The sequence below is a fragment of the Solanum pennellii genome, chromosome 1 (assembly GCF_001406875.1).
Source record: "Solanum pennellii chromosome 1, SPENNV200".
Taxonomy (NCBI): Eukaryota; Viridiplantae; Streptophyta; class Magnoliopsida; order Solanales; family Solanaceae; genus Solanum; species Solanum pennellii.
In genome coordinates, this window is record NC_028637.1 from 103,440,197 (window position 1) to 103,466,744 (window position 26,548).

General features: G+C 32.4%; 1 protein-coding gene across 15 annotated transcripts; it reads right to left on the reverse strand.

The window, feature by feature from the left end:
- Positions 1-1,719: 1,719 nt before the first annotated feature.
- Positions 1,720-24,954, reverse strand: LOC114077870. 15 transcript variants are annotated; one of them, XR_003579217.1, is made up of 9 exons: positions 24,844-24,954; positions 22,746-22,951; positions 22,427-22,573; positions 22,229-22,283; positions 22,022-22,079; positions 21,805-21,940; positions 20,691-20,751; positions 5,947-6,038; positions 2,733-2,838 (listed from the first exon to the last, which is right to left on the reverse strand). XR_003579217.1 is itself a non-coding variant. In XM_027918229.1 (9 exons), the coding sequence occupies exons 3-8, from the start codon at positions 22,445-22,447 to the stop codon at positions 4,261-4,263; spliced, it is 591 nt and encodes a 196-aa protein (XP_027774030.1). In that variant the 5' UTR covers positions 22,448-22,573; positions 22,746-22,885; positions 24,844-24,954; the 3' UTR covers positions 2,845-4,119; positions 4,244-4,260. The 15 variants fall into 15 exon arrangements, 12 of the variants coding, with proteins under 12 accessions (XP_027774043.1, XP_027774044.1, XP_027774035.1 ...); XR_003579218.1 differs by lacking the exon at positions 2,733-2,838 and adding an exon at positions 2,845-4,072; XM_027918229.1 differs by lacking the exons at positions 2,733-2,838; positions 5,947-6,038 and adding exons at positions 2,845-4,119; positions 4,244-4,520 and having other exon boundaries at positions 22,746-22,885.
- Between the last annotated feature and the right edge of the window lie 1,594 nt (positions 24,955-26,548).

Below are 26,548 nucleotides of genomic sequence, written 5' to 3' on the forward strand. Positions count from 1 at the left end.
ACCTCACTTTTAAAAAATATATATATTTTACTTCCCAAAAAATTGATCAAATAGACTATTAACATTTAATATTAACCATTTATATTCTAATTATTAAGTGTATTTAATTTTTTATAATTTTGCAACTACTTAACGAGATTGAATAAATTCAAATAAGCATGGTCATAATTTTCATATATTTTATCACTATTTCTATATTTTCATTCATATAGTCATTGACTCGTTGCCGTCATTCATTATTATTAACTATAATCACTGAATATCTACAAATCACCATTATCATCGTATTAAATTTTCACTACCATTAGCCACCATTAACAATCATCAATCATAACCATCATTACAATTTACCACCACCAATTAAAAACAACAATCACCACAATAATTATAAAATATATATTGCAAACTATTGTTATTAATTATCATTATTAATTATTACGATCAACAACAATAATTAATTAGTATTGTCATACACTATTGCTACTAGACCAATCAACATAACCACTGTCTCCCAACATAATCCTAATCGACACCTTCCACCATCCTTGCTTAGAACATCGCCTTTAATTGGTCATATAATTCTTTCACGGTTTCTAAATGTAATATAAAATAATCTAATATTTTATTTTAATTTTATATTTATTAATTCTAAACATAAGGAAATTTTTATATATTCACATGTTGAAAATAAATTAATCTTAATTGTTTAATATTATAATTTTAGTACGATATCTTAATATTTAGTTGTGTATTAATTTTAAAAAATTTAATTGTGATGAAAACAATTAAGATTTAAGGCAGTAAAAGGAATACAAGGATCACTTGAGATTCAAATAATAAATAAGAATAATCAAATCATCCTTCTAAATAATAATTTTTTTAAAGAAACATACACAAAAAAATTTGACAATTAATGAACCCAAGAGTAGCACAAGATATTACAAATATTTATTGATATTGATTTTTTTATTTAGCATTCATAAAATGCTTTCCTCAAGTCTATTTTAAGTTATTTTTTTAAAAAAAAATTCGACCAAATTCCTTTTATTCTATTCTAAAAAAATTGACCCCCTCATACACTTGGAAATTATTCAATTTAGCATTCATAAATTGAATCTAGTCCATTTTAGGTATTTTATAAAAGCTTTGACAAAACTCTCATTAAAAAATTCAATTATTAATATCAACAAAATGAGTTATTTTATTAAACATTTGTTCAATATTTTACTAGACAAAGATGATTTTGGAAATAAAGTTATTAATAAATTTACAGAGTTTTAAATTCCACAACCATATTTGGACAACTTTTTAATGTTACATTACTACCATGCAAATCTGAATTAGAGAAGCAATTTACATTTCTGGACAATGAATATTTATAAAGATATTCAGAAGCAAGACTTTTAATTTTAGACCATTAAAATTATCACCTTATTTATTAAAATCAACTAATTGAAGATTGAAAGGTACTATTTGGTCAACCATTGTCAAAGCTAAAAATGGGAATTTACAGTTAAAGCAATTACGATTCTCGAAACAAAGCAAGTACATAATCAATCATACACGCTTAATATTGGTGAACAAATTACTCTATATTTGTGCTGACAACAAGATTACCTTAATTGTCTTGTTTTAGTGACCAATACTCAATGTACTTTGATGTATCCTTTAGGAACCAATATGTCATTATGCATTGATCACATGTAAAATTATTTTATACTGACATAAAAACTAATTACTTCTCCATATAAAGATTAAACAAAGAATATGTAAGGCTGTTCCCCGTAACATATTACTGGTGAGAATCTAGCTAGCAAGTTCAATCATCACAAAGAGGCAGAGGCTAAGCTAGAACATCTGTGTTGGATCTGTAGCTGAAGACAGACAAAGAAGCCCACCACTGTCATTAATAAGCTTCAAACATACTCCAATAGCGTTGAAACATAAAATCCATAAAAACAGCACATCAATAATGCACTGAGACATTAAGCTTGATTAAGCTGATTGAATCTGAAAACAACTCTTGATTAAGCTGATTGAATCAAGATTGATTTTCACAAGAGATGGGAACAGTGAAAAACAACCAACACAAGCTTAAAGCAACACACTGAGACATCATTGACTGTTGAAACTTATAAATCCTGTACTTGGGGCAAAGGACTCCCTCCTTTATCAAATATATCGTACCTACTTCATATTCTAGTAAACCAGCAAGCAAGGGAAATACCATTATTACAAGTATCAATATGTCAAACACAATCTTATCTATAGTATATTCAAACGTTTTCAAGTCATGTTGGATAGGATGTTAAAAAGAGAGATCTGGCAAGGAGACACCTGATATGTCACACCTCATGTCACAAAAAAAAATATGCACACAACTAAATTCAGCAATCTTCTCCTCTTCCCAGGTCAAAACACATTTTTGGTATCACAGAGCAGTAGATAACAGAGTACATAAAGCCAGTGATATTCCATAAATATTATGCATGTGCAATATATTAGTAATCTTGAAAACAAAATAAGTACTTTTACATCACTAAGCATGATCTTAAATGAAAAAAGATAATGAAGATTCATAGAGTCGCCCCAACTAGCTTGACGTGAGGCATGATAGTGGTTGTTAATTGAAAGTCAGTAAGAATGACATAAAGAAAAATACATCTGTTTAGATACACGAAATTCTGTCAATAGCGACAGATAAATGTGCAAGCATAGTAAGATAGAAAAAATAAGTCCTGCTGCTGCATCTCAGTAGCAGGACTCGCCTGGAAAAGGAAACATCCATATCTGAGTCCATTAAACAATAAAAAGGTTGCCAAGACCGTAATAGATTATCTGCATTTCAAGAACCAGGAAATATTGTTTAGATAAGTCAATACCATCTTACCAAAATATTGCGCGTCGAGTCTTCAGGACTTACAGATAAGGACCTCTTAAATTGACAATAAAAGTGCCAAGAAAAAACATGAGAACATTCATGATTTGGAAGCTCACTAAGGTGTGTTCAAACAGTCAATTGGGAAGTTTTTGGCAACTGATTTTCTTTTCACTTGGTTATTTGGAAACTCTCTTCTTTGTTCACTCTTAGATATTTCAATTATCATACTGAAAATATTTAACACCACCTTGCCTTAAGAATCGTTGCTTAGCAAGCCTTCACAACTAGACTAAAGTCCTAAAATTATGAAGATTCACCAAATCCATCATTCACCCATCCAGTCCACCCCCAAACCCCACCCCCATTTCTTTTATGGAGAATCTAAGACTTCTATCATTGGAGTTCTATTTTCAATAGTTGACAAATTACAGTAATCAAAATTGATGAGCTGTCACACAAGGGGATTCAGAATAGATCAAAGTTCATGACCCTCTATTATGATTAATATTTTTCCATAAATAGATGACCAGTTGTAGTCTACTGAATTCTTATCTGTCTATATATTTTATCCGTCACCTCAGTCAGACATTCTAGATTTTGAAACCAAATCCATCTCTAAAGTTAGCAGCAGTACATTCAACCTGATTAAAACTGGAATCGTTCAGAACCAGATTTTATGGATAAACAAGGACCATGTTGCCTTTGCGGCATCGAGCGTAAGTTCTATTAACCACCTATATCCCACCTTTTATGTTTATTAATAATCTCATGCTTTACAGGATAATTGATTCAGTGATGCTTAGAATTTATGTTTCTGATGTTAAGCAAATAAAATTTGAAGGCTCACATGCCTGAAAAACTAACTAAACAAATTCCCCTAAATTGCCGATCTGTAAACATAAAACATAGCATACTTGAATTTTCTCACTCTCGAGCCAAATGTTAAATAATTTTCAATACAGGAACTGAGGAACTGAGGACATCTTGGATAAATTGTAGATTTTGTTCCCAATCCCTAGCATAGATGCACATTTTAGACCCTGCTGTTTTCCTCTTCATATTTGGCACCAACGACCCTGCTCTACAACAACTGTTTGTCATTGGCATATCTCCATAACCACTCCATTCTTAGAGCTTTGCTTTGAAATTTCAGATTTTTTGTCATTGGTACCCTTCCTTTTCTTTGTTTCCCTGCCACAAAAACTTTCTCCTAATGTTATCCAACCTTTTGATAATCCCTGGTAGGATGGGAAATAAAGGAATCATAAATGTTGGGAAAGCATCAAGGACTGAATTAATGAGAGTTAGTTTTCCTTGTAAGAAGAGTAAGTTTTCTACNCGTAAGAAGAGTAAGTTTTCTACCTGGCTGCTACCCATTTTTAACACGTCTCTATCACACTATCCCATATTTCTATAGATTTAAATTTAGCCCCCAGAGGTAGTCCCAAGTAAATTGTTGGCAGACTGCCAACTTCTCCATCATGTATAGCAGCTAGCCAGTTCATGCTGGTGACTTCATTTATAGGATACATTAGATTCCCACCTCTAAAATCTCTGTGCTTGGACTCTCTGAAATTGTTGCCGCACCCGTGTCGAATTCTCCAAAATGCACCACTTTTGGAGAGCATCTGACATGAACCTGTTGACATTTTTGAAAAATCTGAGCATCATAGACTAAAAATCTTCTCCATTCCTACTCCTTAAACTTCTTGAGTACCTTAACTTGAACCCGCCAATATACCTAGTCTTAGTTCTTACCCATAAGGTATCCTAAACACAAGGTATATAGATCTTCCTTCTCTTAAGAATAATCACCAATTCTATTGACTTCCTCGCCAATGTCCCTATGTTCCAAGACAGAACTGTCAACCTAGGAGTTCCCTTGGTACCCTTGCCCTCACCCCAAATCATTGACATGAATTTTAACTACCATCATATCTTTTGAAGCCACTAACGCCAGTTATAGAAGAATTAAGGGTAAATATTCAAAAGGGGCAACCCGTAACATCAAAAACCCTAAATTTAAAAGTGGCAGTCACACAATCCAATGAAGAAAATAAAAAAGGAGCAATAAACTATAGCAAAGATACCAGTTTAGAGTAGGAACCAAGAAAATGTAGTAATATTCACAAGGGCACGATAATAAATTCATAAACACATTATCAGATTTAAGGAAATCAGTTAACAATCAAGAAACAATAAGGGTCTGAACAATCTGTCGGAAAAATCAGGTTTAGATAAGACAGGAAAATATTAAAGGGGTGGTGGCTCATACATAGGAGTTGATGGGGATAAAAAAAACGATGGACTGATTTACCGAAATCCAGTAAGCTCCGATATACTCCTTTGGTTTGTCGGTCATCAGGATGGGATCGGTGGATTCTTACTGACCGGTGGTGGCAGTGCGACAAAAAAATACAGAGGAAGTGAGAAAGAAAGAGGACAGGGGGATTGCAGTGGAGGAGAGTAGTGGGTGATCTGTTTGGAGAGAGGGGGGGAATTATTTTACTATTGAATATTATACAGTTCACCACTGTCAGATTAGATGATAGCGTTTCTCCTTAAAATATCATGAATATAAATGCAGTCTGCCAAGAGGTTAACTATTTTGCATGGTTCCTTAACACATCATCCAAATCCTTTTCAATCTTTCCACCATAAAGTGGAGATGAAAATGTGTGTATAAAAGCAGTTGACACATCCTTAAAGTCTATATATGTTTCACAGAAAGATATTTACTCTTGTTTTGCCAAAGATATTCCCCGCTATATGTACTCTAGTTTCGTGACGCTTTTGTTCTCGTGCAGTACATTCTAAACCTTTTACAGAAAATCTTAATTGTCAATGATCATTGGTCTTTAGTTTGTGAGACAATTTTATTCATATTTTGTCCCATTTAAATGCTAATTAATTGTGAACTCAAACAGAAACTCCCCTATGGAGACCTGGGCCAACTGCAAAACCGGTGCTCTGCAATGCATGTGGATCAAGATGGGAAACTAGGGGGACACTAGATGACTATCTTCCAGAACATGCAAGCAAAGGAAAACAGAGCTATCAGTTACCTTCTGAGGTGAAGCCACATCTCATAGCTCGTGATGACCAAAAGCTGGAAGTTGGCGAAGAGGTTTCTAGACAGGATGGCTCTTCAGCTTGTCTTGAAGAGAAAATGATTCATATATCAAGCTTAGGTTCAGCAAGATCATCCTCAGACAAATGCATGCAGATGCAAGAAACAAATGGTAAAAAAAACACTTATATTTACATGATGGACTTGACCTATACCATCTCTTTTGACTCTTGCTGCCTCCTCTCCTAATCCAGCTCTTTAACAACTCTGAAGTATGTTCTGGCACTGTCCAGTTCAGACTAGAGATACTGAGAAACAAATTCCAGATTTGCTTAGTAAATTACAAAGCAAGAATAGGTGGCTGTCTATTTCTCTTGTCAAATTGCATAAAAAGCACCCAGGGACCAGCTGTCTGCCCTTCTTCTGTAGCATTTCCTGTGTTAAACATGCCCTCTTTATCACTAGCCAAGTGAGACATTTCACTTTTGTAGGAGTGGCCCATTCCAGAAATAGTTCCAGAGATGTTGTAGATCCCCAGCCATCAGCTGGAGACCTCTTCTGTAGACACTGCTAACTGAATAAACACCACTTTTTAAAATGCTTTCGCACCATCTTGTCTGTGAAATTTGTATTGATACTTATTCCACCTATATTTCCTAATAATTTTGCAACCCTTTCCTCCTCCCAATCATTTACAATCTTCTGAAGGCTAAATCCCATCCCTGTTCTGGCCCAACAGGCACCTACATTAGCATCAGGATTTACATAAATTTGGAAGAGATTCCCAAGAGGGGATTGTTCTAGCCATAAATCCTTCCAGACTCTTGTTTTACTATCATTTCTCACTTTGATATATATGTCTGCCTTCATTTGAGGCCACAAACTACTGATTGTTCTCCACACTCCCACACCCTGTAAGGTTCAACTGTGTTCTCTGTACACCATGGGGTTAGCTAACCATACTCGGCTTTAATCACCTCTTTCCAGAAAGCATTTCCCTCCTCAATGTACCTCCACAACGACTTCAGAAGACTTCCAAATCTCTAATAGCCCCAACACCCCCCCTCCCCCTCCCCCGCTGTCTTTGTTAAGGAGTTCAGCCTTTTAAAGGTTTATCTTGGAGTCTATGTCCTGAATCAAATCCTTTCTTAAGCGTAAGGGTTATAAGAAAGTGCAAAGCTAATATCTTTAACTAAACAAATTTTTGTAACTGCTTACCCCCCACCCCCTCACGAAAAAAAAAAGATCTATTGTATTCGTACCTTATTGTTTTATGTGCACTAACGTTCACCTTTTTTTGGGAGAAGCAGACAAAGATCCTCACTTGAATCCATACAGTGCCCCAAGAAGAAAGAGATCAAAGCTTACACAAAGCATTTTGTCACCTGCTCAAAGACTCAAGAGGACACTTGATAACAATCTCCAGGCACCAGACTTTGAAATTATATCTGACGAAGATGAACCTGTTACTCTAATTTATGCAAGGAACAAATACATTCCTCCTAATGAGATCGGTCTTGGAGCTATGCTGCTTGTAACACCAACTACTACTAAAGAACGCTCGACGTCTCTATCAGCAATGGAAGAAGATACTGTCTCTTTTTCAATGGATGTTTCTAAATAAAATTCATCTATAAGTGAATTTTTAGATGCATGAATATCATTCAAGTTGGTATGTGAAGTCAGCTCTGATTGTCTAGCTAGTGCAATGTTGGCTAAATACAATTTGGGCTGTTCAAACATTACGGATTTCCCAACGCGCAACAGTCTGGGTGTTTTGAGACCATCTAGTTTGTCTTGCTCTGGATATTTTTAGTTTCTTCCGTTTTATTGGATGGAATTTTTAGACTTGTCAATTCTGCTTTTTGGATGCATTTAATATGTCAAATCCGAAGTCTATCCTGCGTGCTTACCTACAAGTTTGTCATTTAATAAGGCCATTTGACTTACATATGCTTGACATTACAACTGTAATGTCTCGCATTGTACTTGTCTAAGGAGAAACAACAATGTACTAGATCATGTGGCTATGCAAAATGAAACTACTGGAAATGAGGATGGAAAAGCAAATGCATGTGAAAATAGACTCTTTCCACCTCATGTGGATACTACATCAAGGGTATGTCAATAAATTGTTCTAAAACTGCTGCTGCTGTCAAAACTAACGAAATTCAAGGTACCACACAAGAAAGAGTTGATGAACAAATTGTAGCAAATCATTCATCAATTTACTCATATTTTCCTCTGATGATTTTCATCACATACATACATCAATATTATTTGTATAATTTTAGAACATTAATACTCTTTAAAATAACCTACATGTTTTATTCATTAAAAAAGAAAGACTAATTTCCTACGAATAGTCACAACAATTTCTACCTTCATGTTTCTTCAGCCATAATTCACAACCATTTATAAATTCTTGGGGTTCTCTTTTCTGTGACTTATTCATCTCCAATGCATTGATATGTTTCGCCGAACTTCTTAGCATTATAATTTAGGTATTGACTTTCAATTAAAGAAGAAAAGAAGAGAACAAAGAAATGTGTAATTATCTATAAATAGTCAAGCATGAATGTTGAATTACTATAATACCCTCAAATTAAAAATACTCAATTTATTTAATTATGTTATAATAAAAGTTTAACCTTTTTCACATAAACAAATTGTGACTTTTGCGATGAGTTGTGTCTTTTTCAAATGGTTGTGACTTTTTTAACGAGTTGTGACATTTCCGCTGAGTAGTGACTTTTTCAAAGGCTATGACATATTCAAAGAGTTGTGACGTTACCAAAGTGTTGTGTCTTATCCGATGAGTTTTGAATTTTTCAAAGGGATAAGACTTTACTGATGAGCAGTGACTTTTTTGAAGAGTTGTGACTTATCCGAGGAGTTTCTTCAGACATTTAATCTACAATTTTTTTAGGCTTTATACTCTTCTTTTTCTTCTTAAAATCTCAACTATTAGTTGCAATTGTTGATTAAGTTCGAAAACCAACAAAATTCGAGGTACAACATAAGAAAGAGTTGGTGAACAAATTATAACAAATCATTCATCAATTCACACTCATATTTTCCTCTGACGATTTTCATCACGTACATACATCAATATTATTTAAATAATTTTAGAACATTAATACTCTTTAATTAACCTACATGATTTATTCATTTAAAAAGACTAATTTCCTGTGAATAGTCACAACAATTTCTACCTTCATATTTCTTCAATAATAAATCACAACCATTCATTCCTTATAAATTCTTGGGGATCTCTTTTGTGTGACAATTTGAGATCATTTAAAATTTTCATGAATAATTTATCCCCAATCCATTGATATATTTCGCCGAAGTTTTTAGCATTGAAATTTAGGTATTGACTTTCTATTAAAGAAGAAAAGAAGAGAACAAAGAAATATGCAATTATCTATGAACTTTGCTTCACACATAAATCTTCTATATAAAGTGCGCTGAAACTTTAATTTATTTTTCTTATTTTTTTTTCTTGAATAATTTCTTGTGTTTTCATTTGACAGAGACTTTAAATATACACATTGTTTAATTTTTTTTAATAAAATAAATAGATGAAGATGTGGGCGAGACAATAATAACAATAAAAAATACAAAAAGGCACATGATTGGGATAAAATATTTCTTGTTTGTATTTCCATTTATTATTCTTTTAACATCAAATGAAGGAGTTTCTTTTCAATTTTTCTAAAACACCAGGCATCAACATAGTTCATTGAATTAGTAGTTTTGAAGTTAAATCTGTTGTTTCAAAAATAATATTTCACTTTTACTTATAATATGATAATATTACCATGATAATAATTATATTATTATAGATATGGATGTAAAAATGAACGGAGAAAGTAAAGTGTTGGTGGCAAGAGACCTCAATCAAATGAAACACTAGGGTAAATATATCATGAACATATATTTCACCTTCCTTCTTCATTGAGTATGAATTGAACCACATATATTTACGTTTATATATTTATGTTGGGTATTAATTTTTTAAAGTATGAATTTCTTGTTATTTTGATCTAAGAAAATGTTATGTCACAAGATACATCCTTTGCTAGCTATATAAAAATAAAAAGAAAATAGTAATTAATCATAAAATGATTTTAAATCAAATAGAAAAATTCTATAGATAATACATGTAAATTTTCTTCATCTTCCAATTTTTTACTTTAAAAAGTTTAATGTTTTTTATCACGATAGAACATATATATGATACTAGAAACTCTGATAAGACAACATCTATATGAAATGTATGCGGTAAAATAAAGGATAATTTTCTTTAGAACTAATTATTGACGTAATATACTTTTCTTTGTTACATTCTACATCTAAAAGTATTGACATTCACTATTTAAGTACACTTCTGTTTTTAGAAAATTACATCTATATAATAGCCTTACTCTAATATTAACTGAATAATAATATTTTGTGCAAGATATATCATATTTAAAGATAATATATAAAAATATTTTACAGTCATAACCTCAAGAGAAAAAATTAATGCTGATTATTTTTTATGTTGATATTATTTTTCTATTTTGTTGGTTAAGTTTATTTACCAAATTGAGTAAAGTTTATTTCGTGTGATTTATTTTCATTGGGTGAGCTCGAATTAGGCAGTAAGTGATGCCCTTGCTCTTAGTATATATGCTGATTACTGTCGCGAGTAGTGAGTGGAAAGAAAAATTTATTTTTGGTAAAACCAGAAAATGTAAATTTTTGTCGGAGTATTACTTGTACCATTAGTTGTTTGACAACGTGTTGGTAACTTTTTTTTCTACAATAATTTTATCATATCAAAATTTAATCTATTTCTAATAATGGTCCATTTTTAACTTGCTAAGTGCATGGTTGTGGTGTTAACTCCCCTTTGATGATATGCTTCAATGTTCTACCAACAATAGAAGAATTAAGCAAAAAAAGGAGAAACATTCCTTTGACTCAATTTTTCTCTGGGTAGATTTTTGTATTTAAATCAAAGTATTTTATATATATCACAAATGTATTATCAAGTCAACAAGATCTTCTAACTTCAAAATATATTATTTTAAATTGTTCCGAGTTTTTTTTTTTAAAAAAAAACTCACAACAAATGTGAAAAATATGTGAATCATTTAAAAATTATCATTTACAAAGTAAATTTTATTTTCAATAATATGGAATGATCATTTTTATTTTGTCCCTATACTAAATTAATTAAAAGTCCTATTTATTTATGTTAATATACATAAATAAATATACAATACATATCGTCTATAAGGTAATATTATTGAGATACAACCAATTACATGATTGAACCTCAACAAATTGAAATAGATATATGCATTTAACTAATAAAAATACCATCTTTATGGGTTCGCGTGAATAAGAGGTATATATGATGATCCACATTGCACATTCACAAAAAAATCTACAATTTTATTTTGTGGAATATTTATTATTCAAATCTTTACTTAAATAAACAAATACTATTTACTATAACGTATATTCTTTGAATTGGTAATCACGTGCAACACACGTGTCGAAAAACTAGTTTTCATAAAAGGACCAACAATAGTCTACCGAATTCTTGTTTGTCTATATAAACTGTGACCCATCACCTTACTCAGACATTTTAGATTTTGAGAGCAAATCAAACTCTAAAGGTTAGCATCAACAAATTTAAATTGATTTAAACTGCATAATTCATTATCAGATCTTATGGGTAGACAAGGTCTATGTCTCCATTGTGGCATCAAGCATAAGTTATATTCACCGCTTATATCCCGTCTTTTATGTTTATCAATAGTCTCATGCTTTACGGCACACTTGATTCAGTTATGCTTAAGATTTATGTACCTGATGATCAGCAAATACATTTTGAAGACTCGCGTGCAGAAACACTAAATACCCAAATATCCATAAAATGGTGAATTTGTTAAAAAGTAAAATATAGAGTACAATAATTTTCTCATCTGTCGAGCCAAATGTTAATTAATTTTTAGTACATCTACCATCAGAACAGCATGAACTGCTGTCATTTAGGATAAATTTTGGATTTGGTCCCCAATTCCTACCATCCATGCACATTCAGTTCCCAATTATTTAATCTTTTGACAACCATTTGATTAGATAACAAGAAAAAATATACAATACATATCGTCTATAAGGTAATATTATTGAGATACAACCAATTACATGATTGAACCTCAACAAATTGAAATAGATATCTGCATTTAACTAATAAAATTACCATCTTTATGGGTTCGCGTGAATAAGAGGTATATATGATGATCTACATTGCACATTCACAAAAAAATCTACAATTTTATTCTGTGAAAAAATTATTATTTAAATCTTCACTTAAATAAACAAAGACTATTTACTATAACATATATTTTTTGAATTGGTAATCACGTGCAACACACGTGTCGAAAAACTAGTTTTCATAAAAGGACCAACAATAGTCTACCAAATTCTTATTTGTCTATATAAACTGTGACCCATCACCTTATCAGACATTTTAGATTTTGAGAGCGAATCGAACTCTAACATTTAGCATCAACAAATTTAAATTGATTTGAACTGAATAATTCATTATCAGATCTTATGGGTAGACAAGGTCTATGTCTCCATTGTGGCATCAAGCATAAGTTATATTCACCGCTTATATCCCGTCTTTTATGTTTATCAATAGTCTCATGCTTTACGGGACACTTGATTCAGTTATGCATAAGATTTATGTACCTGATGATCAGCAAATACATTTTGAAGACTCGCGTGCAGAAACACTAAATACCCAAATATCCATAAAATGGTGAATCTGTTAAAAAGTAAAATATAGAGTACAATAATTTTCTCAACTGTCGAGCCAAATGTTAATTAATTTTCAGTACATCTACCATCAGTTCAACATGAACTGCTGTCATTTAGGATAAATTTTGGATTTGGTCTACCATCCATGCACATTTAGTTCCCAATTATTTAATCTTTTGACAACGATTTGATTAGATAACAAGAAAAAATATACAATACATATCGTCTATAAGGTAATATTATTGAGATACAACCAATTACATGATTGAACCACAACAAATTGAAATAGATATATGCATTTTAACTAATAAAAATACCATCTTTATGGGTTCGCGTGAATAAGAGGTATATATGATGATCCACATTGCACATTCACAAAAAAATCTACAATTTTATTTTGTGGAATATTTATTATTCAAATCTTTACTTAAATAAACAAATACTATTTACTATAACGTATATTCTTTGAATTGGTAATCACGTGCAACACACGTGTCGAAAAACTAGTTTTCATAAAAGGACCAACAATAGTCTACCAAATTCTTATTTGTCTATATAAACTGTGACCCATCACCTTACTCAGACATTTTAGATTTTGAGAGCAAATCGAAACGGTTAGCATCAACAAATTTAAATTGATTTGAACTGAATAATTCATTATCAGATCTTATGGGTAGACAAGGTCTATGTCTCCATTGTGGCATCAAGCATAAGTTATATTCACCGCTTATATCCCGTCTTTTATGTTTATCAATAGTCTCATGCTTTACGGGACACTTGATTCAGTTATGCTTAAGATTTATGTACCTGATGATCAGCAAATACATTTTGAAGACTCACGTGCTGAAACACTAAATACCCAAATATCCATAAAATGGTGAATCTGTTAAAAAGTAAAATATAGAGTACAATAATTTTCTCAACTGTCGAGCCAAATGTTAATTAATTTTCAGTACATCTACCATCAGTCCAACATGAACTGCTGTCATTTAGGATAAATTTTGGATTTGGTCCCATATTCCTACCATCCATGCACATTTAGTTACCAATTATTTTATCTTTTGACAACCATTTGATTAGATAACAAGAAAAAATATACAATACATATCGTCTATAAGGTAATATTATTGAGATACAACCAATTACATGATTGAACCTCAACAAATTGAAATAGATATCTGCATTTAACTAATAAAATTACCATCTTTATGGGTTCGCGTGAATAAGAGGTATATATGATGATCTACATTGCACATTCACAAAAAAATCTACAATTTTATTCTGTGAAAAAATTATTATTTAAATCTTCACTTAAATAAACAAAGACTATTTACTATAACATATATTTTTTGAATTGGTAATCACGTGCAACACACGTGTCGAAAAACTAGTTTTCATAAAAGGACCAACAATAGTCTACCAAATTCTTATTTGTCTATATAAACTGTGACCCATCACCTTATCAGACATTTTAGATTTTGAGAGCGAATCGAACTCTAACATTTAGCATCAACAAATTTAAATTGATTTGAACTGAATAATTCATTATCAGATCTTATGGGTAGACAAGGTCTATGTCTCCATTGTGGCATCAAGCATAAGTTATATTCACCGCTTATATCCCGTCTTTTATGTTTATCAATAGTCTCATGCTTTACGGGACACTTGATTCAGTTATGCTTAAGATTTATGTACCTGATGATCAGCAAATACATTTTGAAGACTCACGTGCTGAAACACTAAATACCCAAATATCCATAAAATGGTGAATCTGTTAAAAAGTAAAATATAGAGTACAATAATTTTCTCAACTGTCGAGCCAAATGTTAATTAATTTTCAGTACATCTACCATCAGTTCAACATGAACTGCTGTCATTTAGGATAAATTTTGGATTTGGTCTACCATCCATGCACATTTAGTTCCCAATTATTTAATCTTTTGACAACGATTTGATTAGATAACAAGAAAAAATATACAATACATATCGTCTATAAGGTAATATTATTGAGATACAACCAATTACATGATTGAACCTCAATAAATTGAAATAGATATATGCATTTAACTAATAAAAATACCATCTTTATGGGTTCGCGTGAATAAGAGGTATATATGATGATCCACATTGCACATTCACAAAAAAATCTACAATTTTATTTTGTGGAATATTTATTATTCAAATCTTTACTTAAATAAACAAATACTATTTACTATAACGTATATTCTTTGAATTGGTAATCACGTGCAACACACGTGTCGAAAAACTAGTTTTCATAAAAGGACCAACAATAGTCTACCGAATTCTTGTTTGTCTATATAAACTGTGACCCATCACCTTACTCAGACATTTTAGATTTTGAGAGCAAATCGAACCGGTTAGCATCAACAAATTTAAATTGATTTGAACTGAATAATTCATTATCAGATCTTATGGGTAGACAAGGTCTATGTCTCCATTGTGGCATCAAGCATAAGTTATATTCACCGCTTATATCCCGTCTTTTATGTTTATCAATAGTCTCATGCTTTACGGGACACTTGATTCAGTTATGCTTAAGATTTATGTACCTGATGATCAGCAAATACATTTTGAAGACTCACGTGCTGAAACACTAAATACCCAAATATCCATAAAATGGTGAATCTGTTAAAAAGTAAAATATAGAGTACAATAATTTTCTCAACTGTCGAGCCAAATGTTAATTAATTTTCAGTACATCTACCATCAGTTCAACATGAACTGCTGTCATTTAGGATAAATTTTGGATTTGGTCTACCATCCATGCACATTTAGTTCCCAATTATTTAATCTCTTGACAACCATCGTCCTTACTTTTAGATGATGTTCCCCCCAAAATACAACTCTTCGTGACCCCCTAGGGCTTTAACATGCACCACAAGCATTAAAAACCCCTTACCCCATACAATAATATAGGTCTAACCACTACTTTATGCAACATACCTTTAAGCCATGGCAACACATTTTTATCGCAAAGTATACCGGGATGCATGCCTTCAAATTACCCACCCTACTCCAATATGATGTGCGACATCATAAGCCTATAATTATTGACCCAAAATACTTGAAGTTTCCGCTCTTGGTGTTGGATAAAATTTGTGAGTGGTTGCTCACTTCCAACTTTGCCTCAAGTGTTACGTCATTGAAGTTACACGTGGAATACTTTATTTTACTTTTGCTTAACCTAGTAAGATATGTCCCAAAACATCCAATTTTTTGTTAACTCTACGTCGTATCTTGTTATTCCATACTATGCCATCTGCGAACTGAAAAAACCACAATACCTTCCGTTGAATATACAGTGTCAATTCATCCATCACTAAGGCAAAAATGAACAAGCTAAGGGTCGATCTCTAGTGCAACCCCATCATTACCGAAAAATGTTCCAAGCATCCTCCCAATAATATTATATGTTGGCACCCATGCTAAAAAAGCATAAATGGTGCACTTAATTAAATATTTGGTTATATACTTCCTACTCAATACATTTTTTCCTTCTTATTATAGTGGTGCACCCATGTTCTAGAAATCCTAGATTTGTTTGTCTAAATTCGTTTTTTCCTTCAAATTGCACAACACCTTATTGTTGCTTGCTTGTTTACTGATTTCCTTAATCTGATATATTGAAGCGCCGTTATAAACACTACTGCATTTTTTGGTTCCTACTTTAAAAAATATCTTTTCTATAGTTTATTTCTTTATTTATTTTCGTCATTGTATTGTGTGACTGTCAATGTTAAGATTCAGGGTGTTTGCTGTTATGGGTTGCCCATTTTTTGTTGTTTATTGCACACTTAATTACTCTATAACTGGCATTAGTGGCTTCATGGTTTGATGTAACTTATGGTCATGTACTAGATTGGCAGAGCGGGCGGTGGGTCGGGGTGATGAGGGTACCAAGGGAGATCCTAGGTTGAGAGTTGGGTCTTGAATAGGGACATTGACAAGGAAATCAATACAGTTAGTAAAAATTCTTATGCAGAGAAAGATCAATAAAGCTTGTGTACAAGAAACCAGATGGGTAGGAATTACACAAACTCGAAGTCAGCGCACGTAATCAATGTATAATGTTAGTCGCGAGTGGTAATTATAGCAAATTATAGCTATGATGAGTAATTAAATAGCATAAGTTTGCTTCGCCGCGTAGATTTTCCTTTTTATAATACTCTATTTTATTTAGCCCAAGAGCCGGCCCTATCCATATTTCACAAGCTCCACAATCAGTAGATTTATTCAGGCCGGGCTAAAAAATCCTTTTCAAAAATGGGGCTCCAAAAATCGTGGCAAAATGTTAAAATACTCCAAACTATAAGAACATTATATTTACATTTTAGATTACAGGAGGAGGAAAAAAAACAAACAAAACTTATGTATAACCACTCTAAAAAGCCAAGAGTCAATGTATCTTGATATTTTATCATACTATATAATATAATATATAGCTTATTTTCTAAGCCCAACTATGTTTGAACTCCCTATTAGTCCCTTAAATGAAGCTGGCAATGTCAGTGCCTTTTGGTCTTTATCTTCATTGACCTCTTAATTTACATTAACGTCCTTAATATTTCCTAAACTAATAAAAATGCCCCCCATTTCTTCTTTCTCTCTCTTTCCCCCCCTTCATCTTTATTGACTTTTCATTTTCACCTTGTAATTTTGCATCTTCGAGCCGATATGATTCACGGGAGTCATAGCCCAACCCTATCAAATCACGGATTGGGCCAGGCTAGCCCAACGGGCCTAGCTTATATTGACAACTCTAAATTTGTCAATGATCATTGTGCTTTAGTTTAAACACTAATTAATTTTGAACTCAAACAGAAACCCCCCATTGGAGACCTGGGCCACATGAAAAACCAGTGTCTGGAATGCTTGTGGAACAAGGTGGCGCGTTATGGGGACACTACAGAACTATATTCCTAGACATGCAAACAGAGAAAAACAGAGCATGCAGATGGAAAAAACAAATGGTAAAAAACTTCCACAAACAAAGAGCACTTAACTTGTCTCAGCAAATATGATGCATGTTCTGAATAAAATCCTTTCTTAAGCATTCAAGTATTAAGAAAGTGGAAACTAATATCTTTCTGCTTAATTTCTGGCCAATTTCTTTCTTCAATTTTGCATGATAGTAATCGCAAAACTCTTAGGAGCACATTTGGCTGGGAACGAGTTATCACGGGATTGTTATCCCACCCTCAATGTGGAATAAAAATAACACTAAATCCCTGGATAACTACCTCGGGGATAAGTTAGATCTTATCCCTTCTAAACATGGGATAAGCTCATCCTAAAATTAATCCCAAGACTAGTTATGCCTTATCTTTCGTACCAAACGAGCCCTTAGTCACAAAGAAATTATGAGATAGGTGAAAGACAACAACCAAATCATTGTAGATGCACCTTACCATAAAGTAATTCTAAGAAAAGAAAGAAACAGTTAACCCAATAATACTATTGATTCCAAATACAAACTTCTCTTATTCTATCGATTGAAAATGGATAAATTTGAACCACCCCCAAAAAAGGAGCGGAAAACAGTGGAAGAGAATCTTCAGAACATACACAACAATTTAACCGTGAGACGGAAAATTTTTTCAGCATTCTTCCACTGTCCAAGTGGTTGTTTTATGTTGGTATCTAATATTCAAAAGAATCATTTACACCATAAGCTCTAAGATAACTTGATAAGCATCTATCAAGATTCACGAGACATGAATTTATTCTTATGCAGGAAATTCCTATCATTGTCCGATTACTGTGATGTGCTTGTCAAATTATGTAATGTCAAATCACATTCAGGATTTTACCAAATAAGCCGTAGGAAAGTAATTATTATATGATACTCTACATACTCTACAAGCACAATCTTTGTTTTCTTTCTTGCTAAATGATCATTTATTATAGTGTCTATCCTAAATTTTGAGATCTAACTTTCCTTTACACAATGAACTGAATTGAGGATTTTCAATAAAGATATGAACTGACTAGTCCAACTATACTTTAACCATACAAATAAAACTAGCTTGACCAAAATAAATTCTATTGTATTAATACATTATTGTTTTATGTGCACTAATATTTACCTTTTGTTGGGAGAAGCAGACAAAGATCCTATCTGGAATCCTAACAGTGTCCCAAAAAGAAAGAGATCAGGGCTTACACAACACATTTTGGCACCTGTGAAAAGACTCCAGAGGCAACTTTATAACATTCTACAGGAACCAGAATTTGGAAACATACCAGACGGTGGTGAAGATGCTACTCTAATTTAAGCAAGGAACATTACATTCCTCCTAATGAAATTGGTCTTGGAGGTATGCTGCTCATATCACCAACTACTACTACAAAACACTCAATGTCTCTATTTCCAATGGCAGAAGATAATGCTTGTTGCTCAACGAATGTTCCTGTAGAAAATCCATATCTCTAAGTGAATTTTGAGGTGCATGAATAAGATTCAATAGGGCCGCCTGGTGAACTAAAACTCTCGCTATGTGCGGGGGGTCCTGGGAAGGTTCCATTTTATTGGATGGAATTTCCATGAATTAAGATATGTAAAATTCTACTTTTTGGGTGCATTTAATATGTTAATTCCAATGTTTATCACCATGTGCTTACCTACAAGTTTGTTAGTTTTTGTGGACCTCGTGGTAGAATTACATTGTGACATCTCAAAGGCCATTTGACTTACATATGCTTTTCATTCCAACTTCAATGTCTTGCATTGTACTTTGTTTCAGAATAAATAATAGTATAATGGATCATGTGGCTATCCAAAATGAAAATACTGGAACTGAGGGCAGAAAACATTGTTCCTTCTAAACCCCTTTTTCTCTAACCAGGAAAGCAGCAAATTAACCTAATAGCTGCATCCTCTAATAAAGAACTTAGCATACTCCACACCATCAAATAAACACTGACCAAAATACTACTATCAAAAGATAATTGCAGTAATATTCTTGCTTGAATTAGAAATTTCAACTTGACATATTTATATGGGAGAGTTCTTGGGTTCTCCTAAATTGTCTTGAAACGAGAGTCTCCAATCTTGGATACTGAATCTTGAATTAAAATTTTTTTAATAGGGAATCTTGAGTGAAGTTCCTATTAGAAAGATTAGGGGCAAAAAATTAGTTGAATATATGTTGGGCTCCTTATCTTCCTCGATCCCTCTAATGCCATAAAGGGATAAATACATGAAATTCTGTCAATGGTGGCATATAAATGTGCAAGCATGTTAAGATGGAAAACATAAGTGTCATTGCTGCATCTCAGTAGCAGGGAAACTCTCACCTAAAAAAAGGAAACATTCATAACCTAGTCGATTAAACAATAAAACGGTCACGAAGACCATAATAGGATATCCGCATTTCAAGAAAAAAGAAATTGTTTTCAGGACTAATGTTGAGATAAAGACCTCTTAAAATGGCATTAAAACTGCCAACAAAAACATGAGAACATTCATGATTTGGCAACTCATTAAGGTGTGTTGAAACAGTCTATAGGAAGGTTTTGGAGACTGATTTACTTTTCATTTCTTTTTGGAAAAGAAGGTGATCAAACAGTAAATTCATTTACAAGAAGAGAGTCAACACAAAAGTTTTTTTGGTCTTGTTTTCTTTTGAAAATGTTTGTTTGTTCTTCTAGAAAACAATTTTGTCCTGATAAGCAAACAAATGTCTTTGTTCTTTTTAAAATCCTTTATTACTGGGCCAACATTGCCTTCAGAAGCTTGAGACTTTGCTAACCAGACAGTACTGTGGTTTTCGGTTGCACCAGAAAATCAGAATCAAGGAGCCAAAGTCTAAAAGAAAATTTCCAAGGAAATAGCCAGAACTATGCTAATCCATGTATCTACTCAATTTAATTCACAAGTTGAGGCATACTCACCAAATAAGAAATTAATCCAATTATCAGTCACAAAGCCACCTGTACGGACTTCATCTCTCACCTGCAGAGTATTAATGAGACCATCTTATATTTAGGCAAATCGGTTGATTTGATTAATGTGCTAGTGCAAGCAGAAATGGATGTAAAAAGGCATTGTTGGAAAGAAATTGAATGTAGTCATTCTTTTCCAGATCTGCACAGACTCTTCACTTTTGATGTTGCACCCATGTCGGATTCTCAAAAATACACTACTTTAAGCGAATCCAACACGCACTCATTGACATTTTTGAAGAGTCCGAGAAACATAGAATATATGTCCTTATTATTTGAAAACTCTCACTCTTAGATATTTGAATTATCATCTTGAAACTGTTCAACACTTCCTTGACCTAAGATTCATTGCTTAATAAGCAACCACTAGATCAAAGGCCAAAAATTATGAAAATTCACCAAATCCAGCTTTCACCCCACCCACACCAAGCCTCAAATTCCCACCCCCTTTTCATTTGATAGAGAATCTAAGACTCTTCTCTCATTGGAGTTTATAGTGTAAATTGTTCAGAAATTACTGTAATCAAAGTCGATGAGCTGTCACAGGGGAAAAAGAAAAATTCAGAATACACAAAAGTTAATGAAAAATCTGTCATTATTAATATATTTCCATATAAAGGACCAGATATAGTCTACCTAATTCTTATCTATCTCTATATATACTGACCCGTCACCTCACTCAAGCATTTTAGATTTTGAGAGCAAATCGAACTCTAAAAGTAAGCAGCAGCAAATTCAATCTGATTTGAACTGAATAATTCATAATCAGATCTTATGGGTAGACAAGGTCCATGTGTCCATTGTGGCATCAAGAGTAAGTTCTATCCACCTCTGCCTCAAGTGTTGCGTCATTGAAGTTACACGGGGAATACTTTGTTTTAGTTTTGCTAACCTTGAAACTTTAATCTCTGATATCTGTTTCAGAGATTAAAATTTTAAAATTTATAGCAATAGTAATGAGGCATTCCAAAACATCATGTAACTTCCAGTGAGTATGATACTTGATTTAAGACCAATGAACACATCCAGGAGCAACATTAATTATGCAGAAATGTGAACTTACAGGTAAACTAGAAACTCCGTACTGGATGGATGTTGCCAAATTTGGGTGCTCTACCGAGATTTGGACTGAAGGTAGTGTTTCAGCAGGAGGCGTAACTGGTGATGGATTCACTTCCATGATTCTCGGAAAGTAAAACCTGCAAATATGTTAAGGTATAGCTGGTGCATGAGAAAGTACAAATAAAGGATAACAGGGGCAACAAAAAGAAGAGACAGACCCCTCTAGGGCACCGATTTCTTGCAAGTAATGTTCAGCATCCAAAGCTGCCGTGCACCCTACAAAAGCATGCCCCAAAAGAAAGAACAAAAAGAACGTTAAGCCATATGTGATCAAGAGAAAAGAAGAGTCAAAACACAGTTTGTTGCACTCGAAGACCAAAGTGATAAACGAAGCAAAAGCACATGGATATAGTAATCACAAATACCAAAGTAACGTGAGTCAAAGATGTTAAGGTTACCGATACGAGTATGCCAAGGATGCTGAAACAAATAGCAAGAAAATGTTTTTAGAGAAAAAGACCAGAGACACAATTAAAAAAATAACAATCTAGGCACCAAAGGCAAAGGTACCAACGTCACAAAGCACACCGAACAGACATCAAATTATCTCACAAGGTTCTCACTTCTCCATATGTACACTTCATCCGAAAAGCATCATGTCTTTCACAAGCACATAAGGATAATGTACAATGCAATGCTTAATGGAAAAGGCAATAGATCATTGTTCAAGAACGTAAACCTAAACTTGGTAGGATCCTTGAGCCACATTCCTGTAAATTAGTAACCAGAAGAAGAATAAAACGATCAGGTTAAAAAGGACTGTGAAGTACTAACTTAGGTAGCGGAAATAAAAAAAATGTCAGGAAAGTCTAGAAGTCAAAATTAGGAATTTTATAACTCAAGCAGTAAGTAAAACAATAAATGGTTAAGTTTGATACTCACTGTTGGTCGTTGATACTTGGCTAACCAGCTCCTAGTCCAATTTCTGAGCAACTAGACCCTTCTTAAATTACAGGTGCTGGGAGGATTAGTTACATGGATTACAATCCAGCATACTATCAACCTCAAAAGAGCCAGGCAAACTGCACTGGTGGGTGAGAAGCGTTAGTTGTTGAAGTGTTCCTCCAACTTTATGGAGTCATTTCTGGCTGCAGAGGACCAAAGAACAAAGGTGGCAAGAATAGCAATAGCTTAGATATACAACACCACAATAGAAGTGCTTCACCGATTTTATCGACCATAAGGTGCCTTTTTTATTATTTATATGACTGAAAGTCAAAGGCAGAGAAGTATCAATGAGATATAATTGCATAAACGTTCTGAAACACTTAAAAGCATTTTAACTGGCAGCAAGTGGAGTGCTTGAAACATAATGTTGATTGTGGCTGGCCTCCTATAGGTATAACGGGAGAAGGAGAAAAGTTCTTTTGACAAAACAGGAGTGGCCTGATAGTTTTGTTAACTAAGTATACTTGGAAGGTGACACTGAACATGGAGGCAGTGGAGATTGTTATGTGATACAGTCGCAGATGTTGATAAAGCCCATGCATTCCTTGATGGAGAAAAGGTGGATGTAGTGGAAGAACTGGAAGTTGGTTTTAAAGGTGAAAACGGTCTTGAATGGAACCATGGAGAAAGGAGAAACGTCTGAGGCACTAGATTCAACTCTACTTCAAGTGCAAAAGAGTTTATCAATAATGTATTGGGGGAAATATATGGAAAATGAACTGTTATGACTTCGGAAATGGGTAGATGCAGTTGCTGTAGAATTTTTCGTTTTATTATGTCAAGCCCTGTTCTTTCCACTGCAACTGTATTTAAAATGAGGATAAAAAGGTTGATCAACAGTTGATTGGTTAAATACAAGTGATATGAAAGGCCTAGTGTTGTCGATGACACTCCCTGTGTATTGGAAACACTAAATGAACACTAACCTTTCTGACCTGCCAATTCACCCACCATGAAGTATAAAAAGTGTTAATTGAATGCAAGGTAGATTTCTTTGATATTTTTACAGACAAGAAATCAAGTTACGGACACCTTTATTACCTAACTGTAGTCCTCAAACCTCAACTCCCTCTGGCTTTTTTCTTGATAAGACTGCATTCCACTAATGGATATATATATATATATATATATATATATATATATATATANCTCACCATGAAGTATAAAAAGTGTTAATTGAATGCTAGGTAGATTTCTTTGATATCTACAGACAAGAAATCAAGTTACGGACACCTTTATTACCTAACTGTAGTCCTCAAACCTCAACTCCCTCTGGCTTTTTTTTTGATAAGACTGCATTCCACTAATGGATTGAACTTGTCCACCTCCGGTCTTGTGCAATCTATCTCTGGAGTTGCAATAAATAATGCTGTTCTACTTCCTTTCAGATTAACACTAAATGCGGACTTCCCAAGACTAGAGCTCTTGAGCAGAGGGTGTTGTACTTTCTTTTCCTAGTTTGCAAATTTGATCAAGATTGAACACTTAAGATATCCAAAAATATGAAGTAGGAATAAATAGTACTTAGTAGTATTTAATAAAAGCTCAACAAGGATTTCAGATAAATATAGAACATATAGATTATAGAAGAGAACAAATTAAGAATACCNAGATTCTACTTCATATATGATGTTATTCTACTTCCTTTCTGATTAATCTCAAATGCTGACTTTCCAAAATCAGAGCTCTTGAGAAAAGGTGTACTTTCTTTTCCTTGTTCACATATTTGATCAAGATTGAACACTTAAGATAACAAATTCTTGTTATCAAGAACCGCTTCCAGGTCTCAATCTTTTTTTCTTTTTCTTTTCTCATAGTAGTGTTTATCTACGTTATGCCACTTTTCTTGGACTCATAGAAGTGTTAATCTACAAATTCTTGCTATCAAGAACCTGATTTCAGCTAAATTGTTTCATATGCTTATGTAGTAATGTAGACTGTGTGTACTAATTAATACCAAGAACGATCATTCGCACATTCAATTTTCTGGATTCAATAAAGAGAAATTGCAAGTAATCAAAAGAAAACTTACAAAAGAGACCATAGGACAATGCATCAAAAGCCCTAAAGAATATCGACGACAGACACAGAAGAAGAAGAGCCCTTTGATATATATAGAGAGTGAAGAATAAGAAAATACGCAGACATTAAACCGAAAGCGCGTTGCTGGCTATTTAAGCTAATATCTTTAAAAAACACGTTTTTTTCCTCAATTATATTTACTTAAAATAATTAAGAAACTAGATACAAAAGTACACGCATATTATTTTTATTTTTATTTTTATTTATACTAACGCAAACAAGATTAGGAAAGTTAACTAAAATTTTAAATAATTTTTTATCGTTAATTATTTATATCATATTTTTCAAAGTATTTTTCTAGGAATATATGTGTACATGTGATATTTAGATAATTCATCAATTTTTAAATATATTTATTTAAATATTTTAATTATTGTGATTTATGATATTCCTAGTTAATATAATTTTTAAATAATAAATATTATTACCCTTCTCTTAAATTTATGTGACATAGGTGAAACTTCGAAAGATAATCAATTTTTTAATATATTTGTCTAAATAATTTTAATTGTTAATTATTGTAATTTATGGTATTCTTAGTTAATATAATTTTCAAATAATATATATTACTACCCCTCTCTTAAATTTATGTGACATAGGTGAATCTTCGAAAGATAATCAATTTTTTAAATAGTTTAAGTCGTTAATTATTGTGATTTATAGTAATCTTTTACATAATTTTTAAGTAAGATATGTTAGTTCCTCAATCCCAATTTATTTTGCATAGGTGAAATTTTGAGAGTAGATTAAATTTTTATAAGTAATTTCTAAAGGACCACTTGTGATCATTATTTTCTCTGAAAATAAAATATTGCCTGAAAATTTCTGAAATGCGCTCTTTTTTAACCATGTTTTGCTTGCTATCTAAGCTAATATCCTTTTCATTTTACTGTTTAAGTTAATATTTTTCTCATATATGATTAATTTTCACTCATTTTCTCATTTTTCTGAAATTAGAATTTATTAGAAAAATTCTTTATTCAGAATATGCATTTCTTCGCTGCAAAATTTCAAGGCCTAATTTCTAAAATAGTAATCATTTAATAAAAGTAAAATAATAATAATAGTAACTTTTCTATTCATTTGGTTAAATTTTTAAAATCATTGAGAAAAAAAGCTTATTATGTTTCACCAATAAATTTTAAAAGCATTTTAAATTAAGTAATAATTAGTGTTTGATCAAATTTTTTTACAAGTGTTTTAACTGTTTTTAAAACTATTTATCAAAAAATATTGTAGAAAAAAGCTAATTATTTTAGCTTTTGGAAAACAATTTTTACCACTTCTTTTTTTCAAAAAGTTTGATTCAACACCTCACTTTTAAAAAATATATATATTTTACTTTCCAAAAAATTGATCAAATAGACTATTAACATTTAATATTAACCTTTTATATTCTAATTATTAAGTGTATTTAATTTTTTATAATTTTGCAACTACTTAACGAGATTGAATAAATTCAAATAAGCATGGTCATAATTTTCGTATATTTTATCACTATTTCTATATTTTCATTCATATAGTCATTGACTCGTTGCCGTCATTCATTATTATTAACTATAATCACTAAATATCAACAAATTACCATTATCATCGTATTAAATTTTCACTACCATTAGCCACCATTAACAATCATCAATCATAACCATCATTAC

Excerpts from the sequence above, each read along its gene's own strand:
- LOC114077870 (XM_027918229.1), bottom strand. The coding sequence starts at position 22,447 with ATGAAGTGTACATATGGAGAA. Across the intron at positions 22,284-22,426 it reads TGAAGTGTACATATGGAGAA|CATCCTTGGCATACTCGTAT; the intron begins GTGAGAACCTTG and ends TATTTGTTTCAG. Across the intron at positions 4,521-20,690 it reads TTGGATTAATTTCTTATTTG|GTTCATGTCAGATGCTCTCC; the intron begins GTGAGTATGCCT and ends AAATGTCAACAG.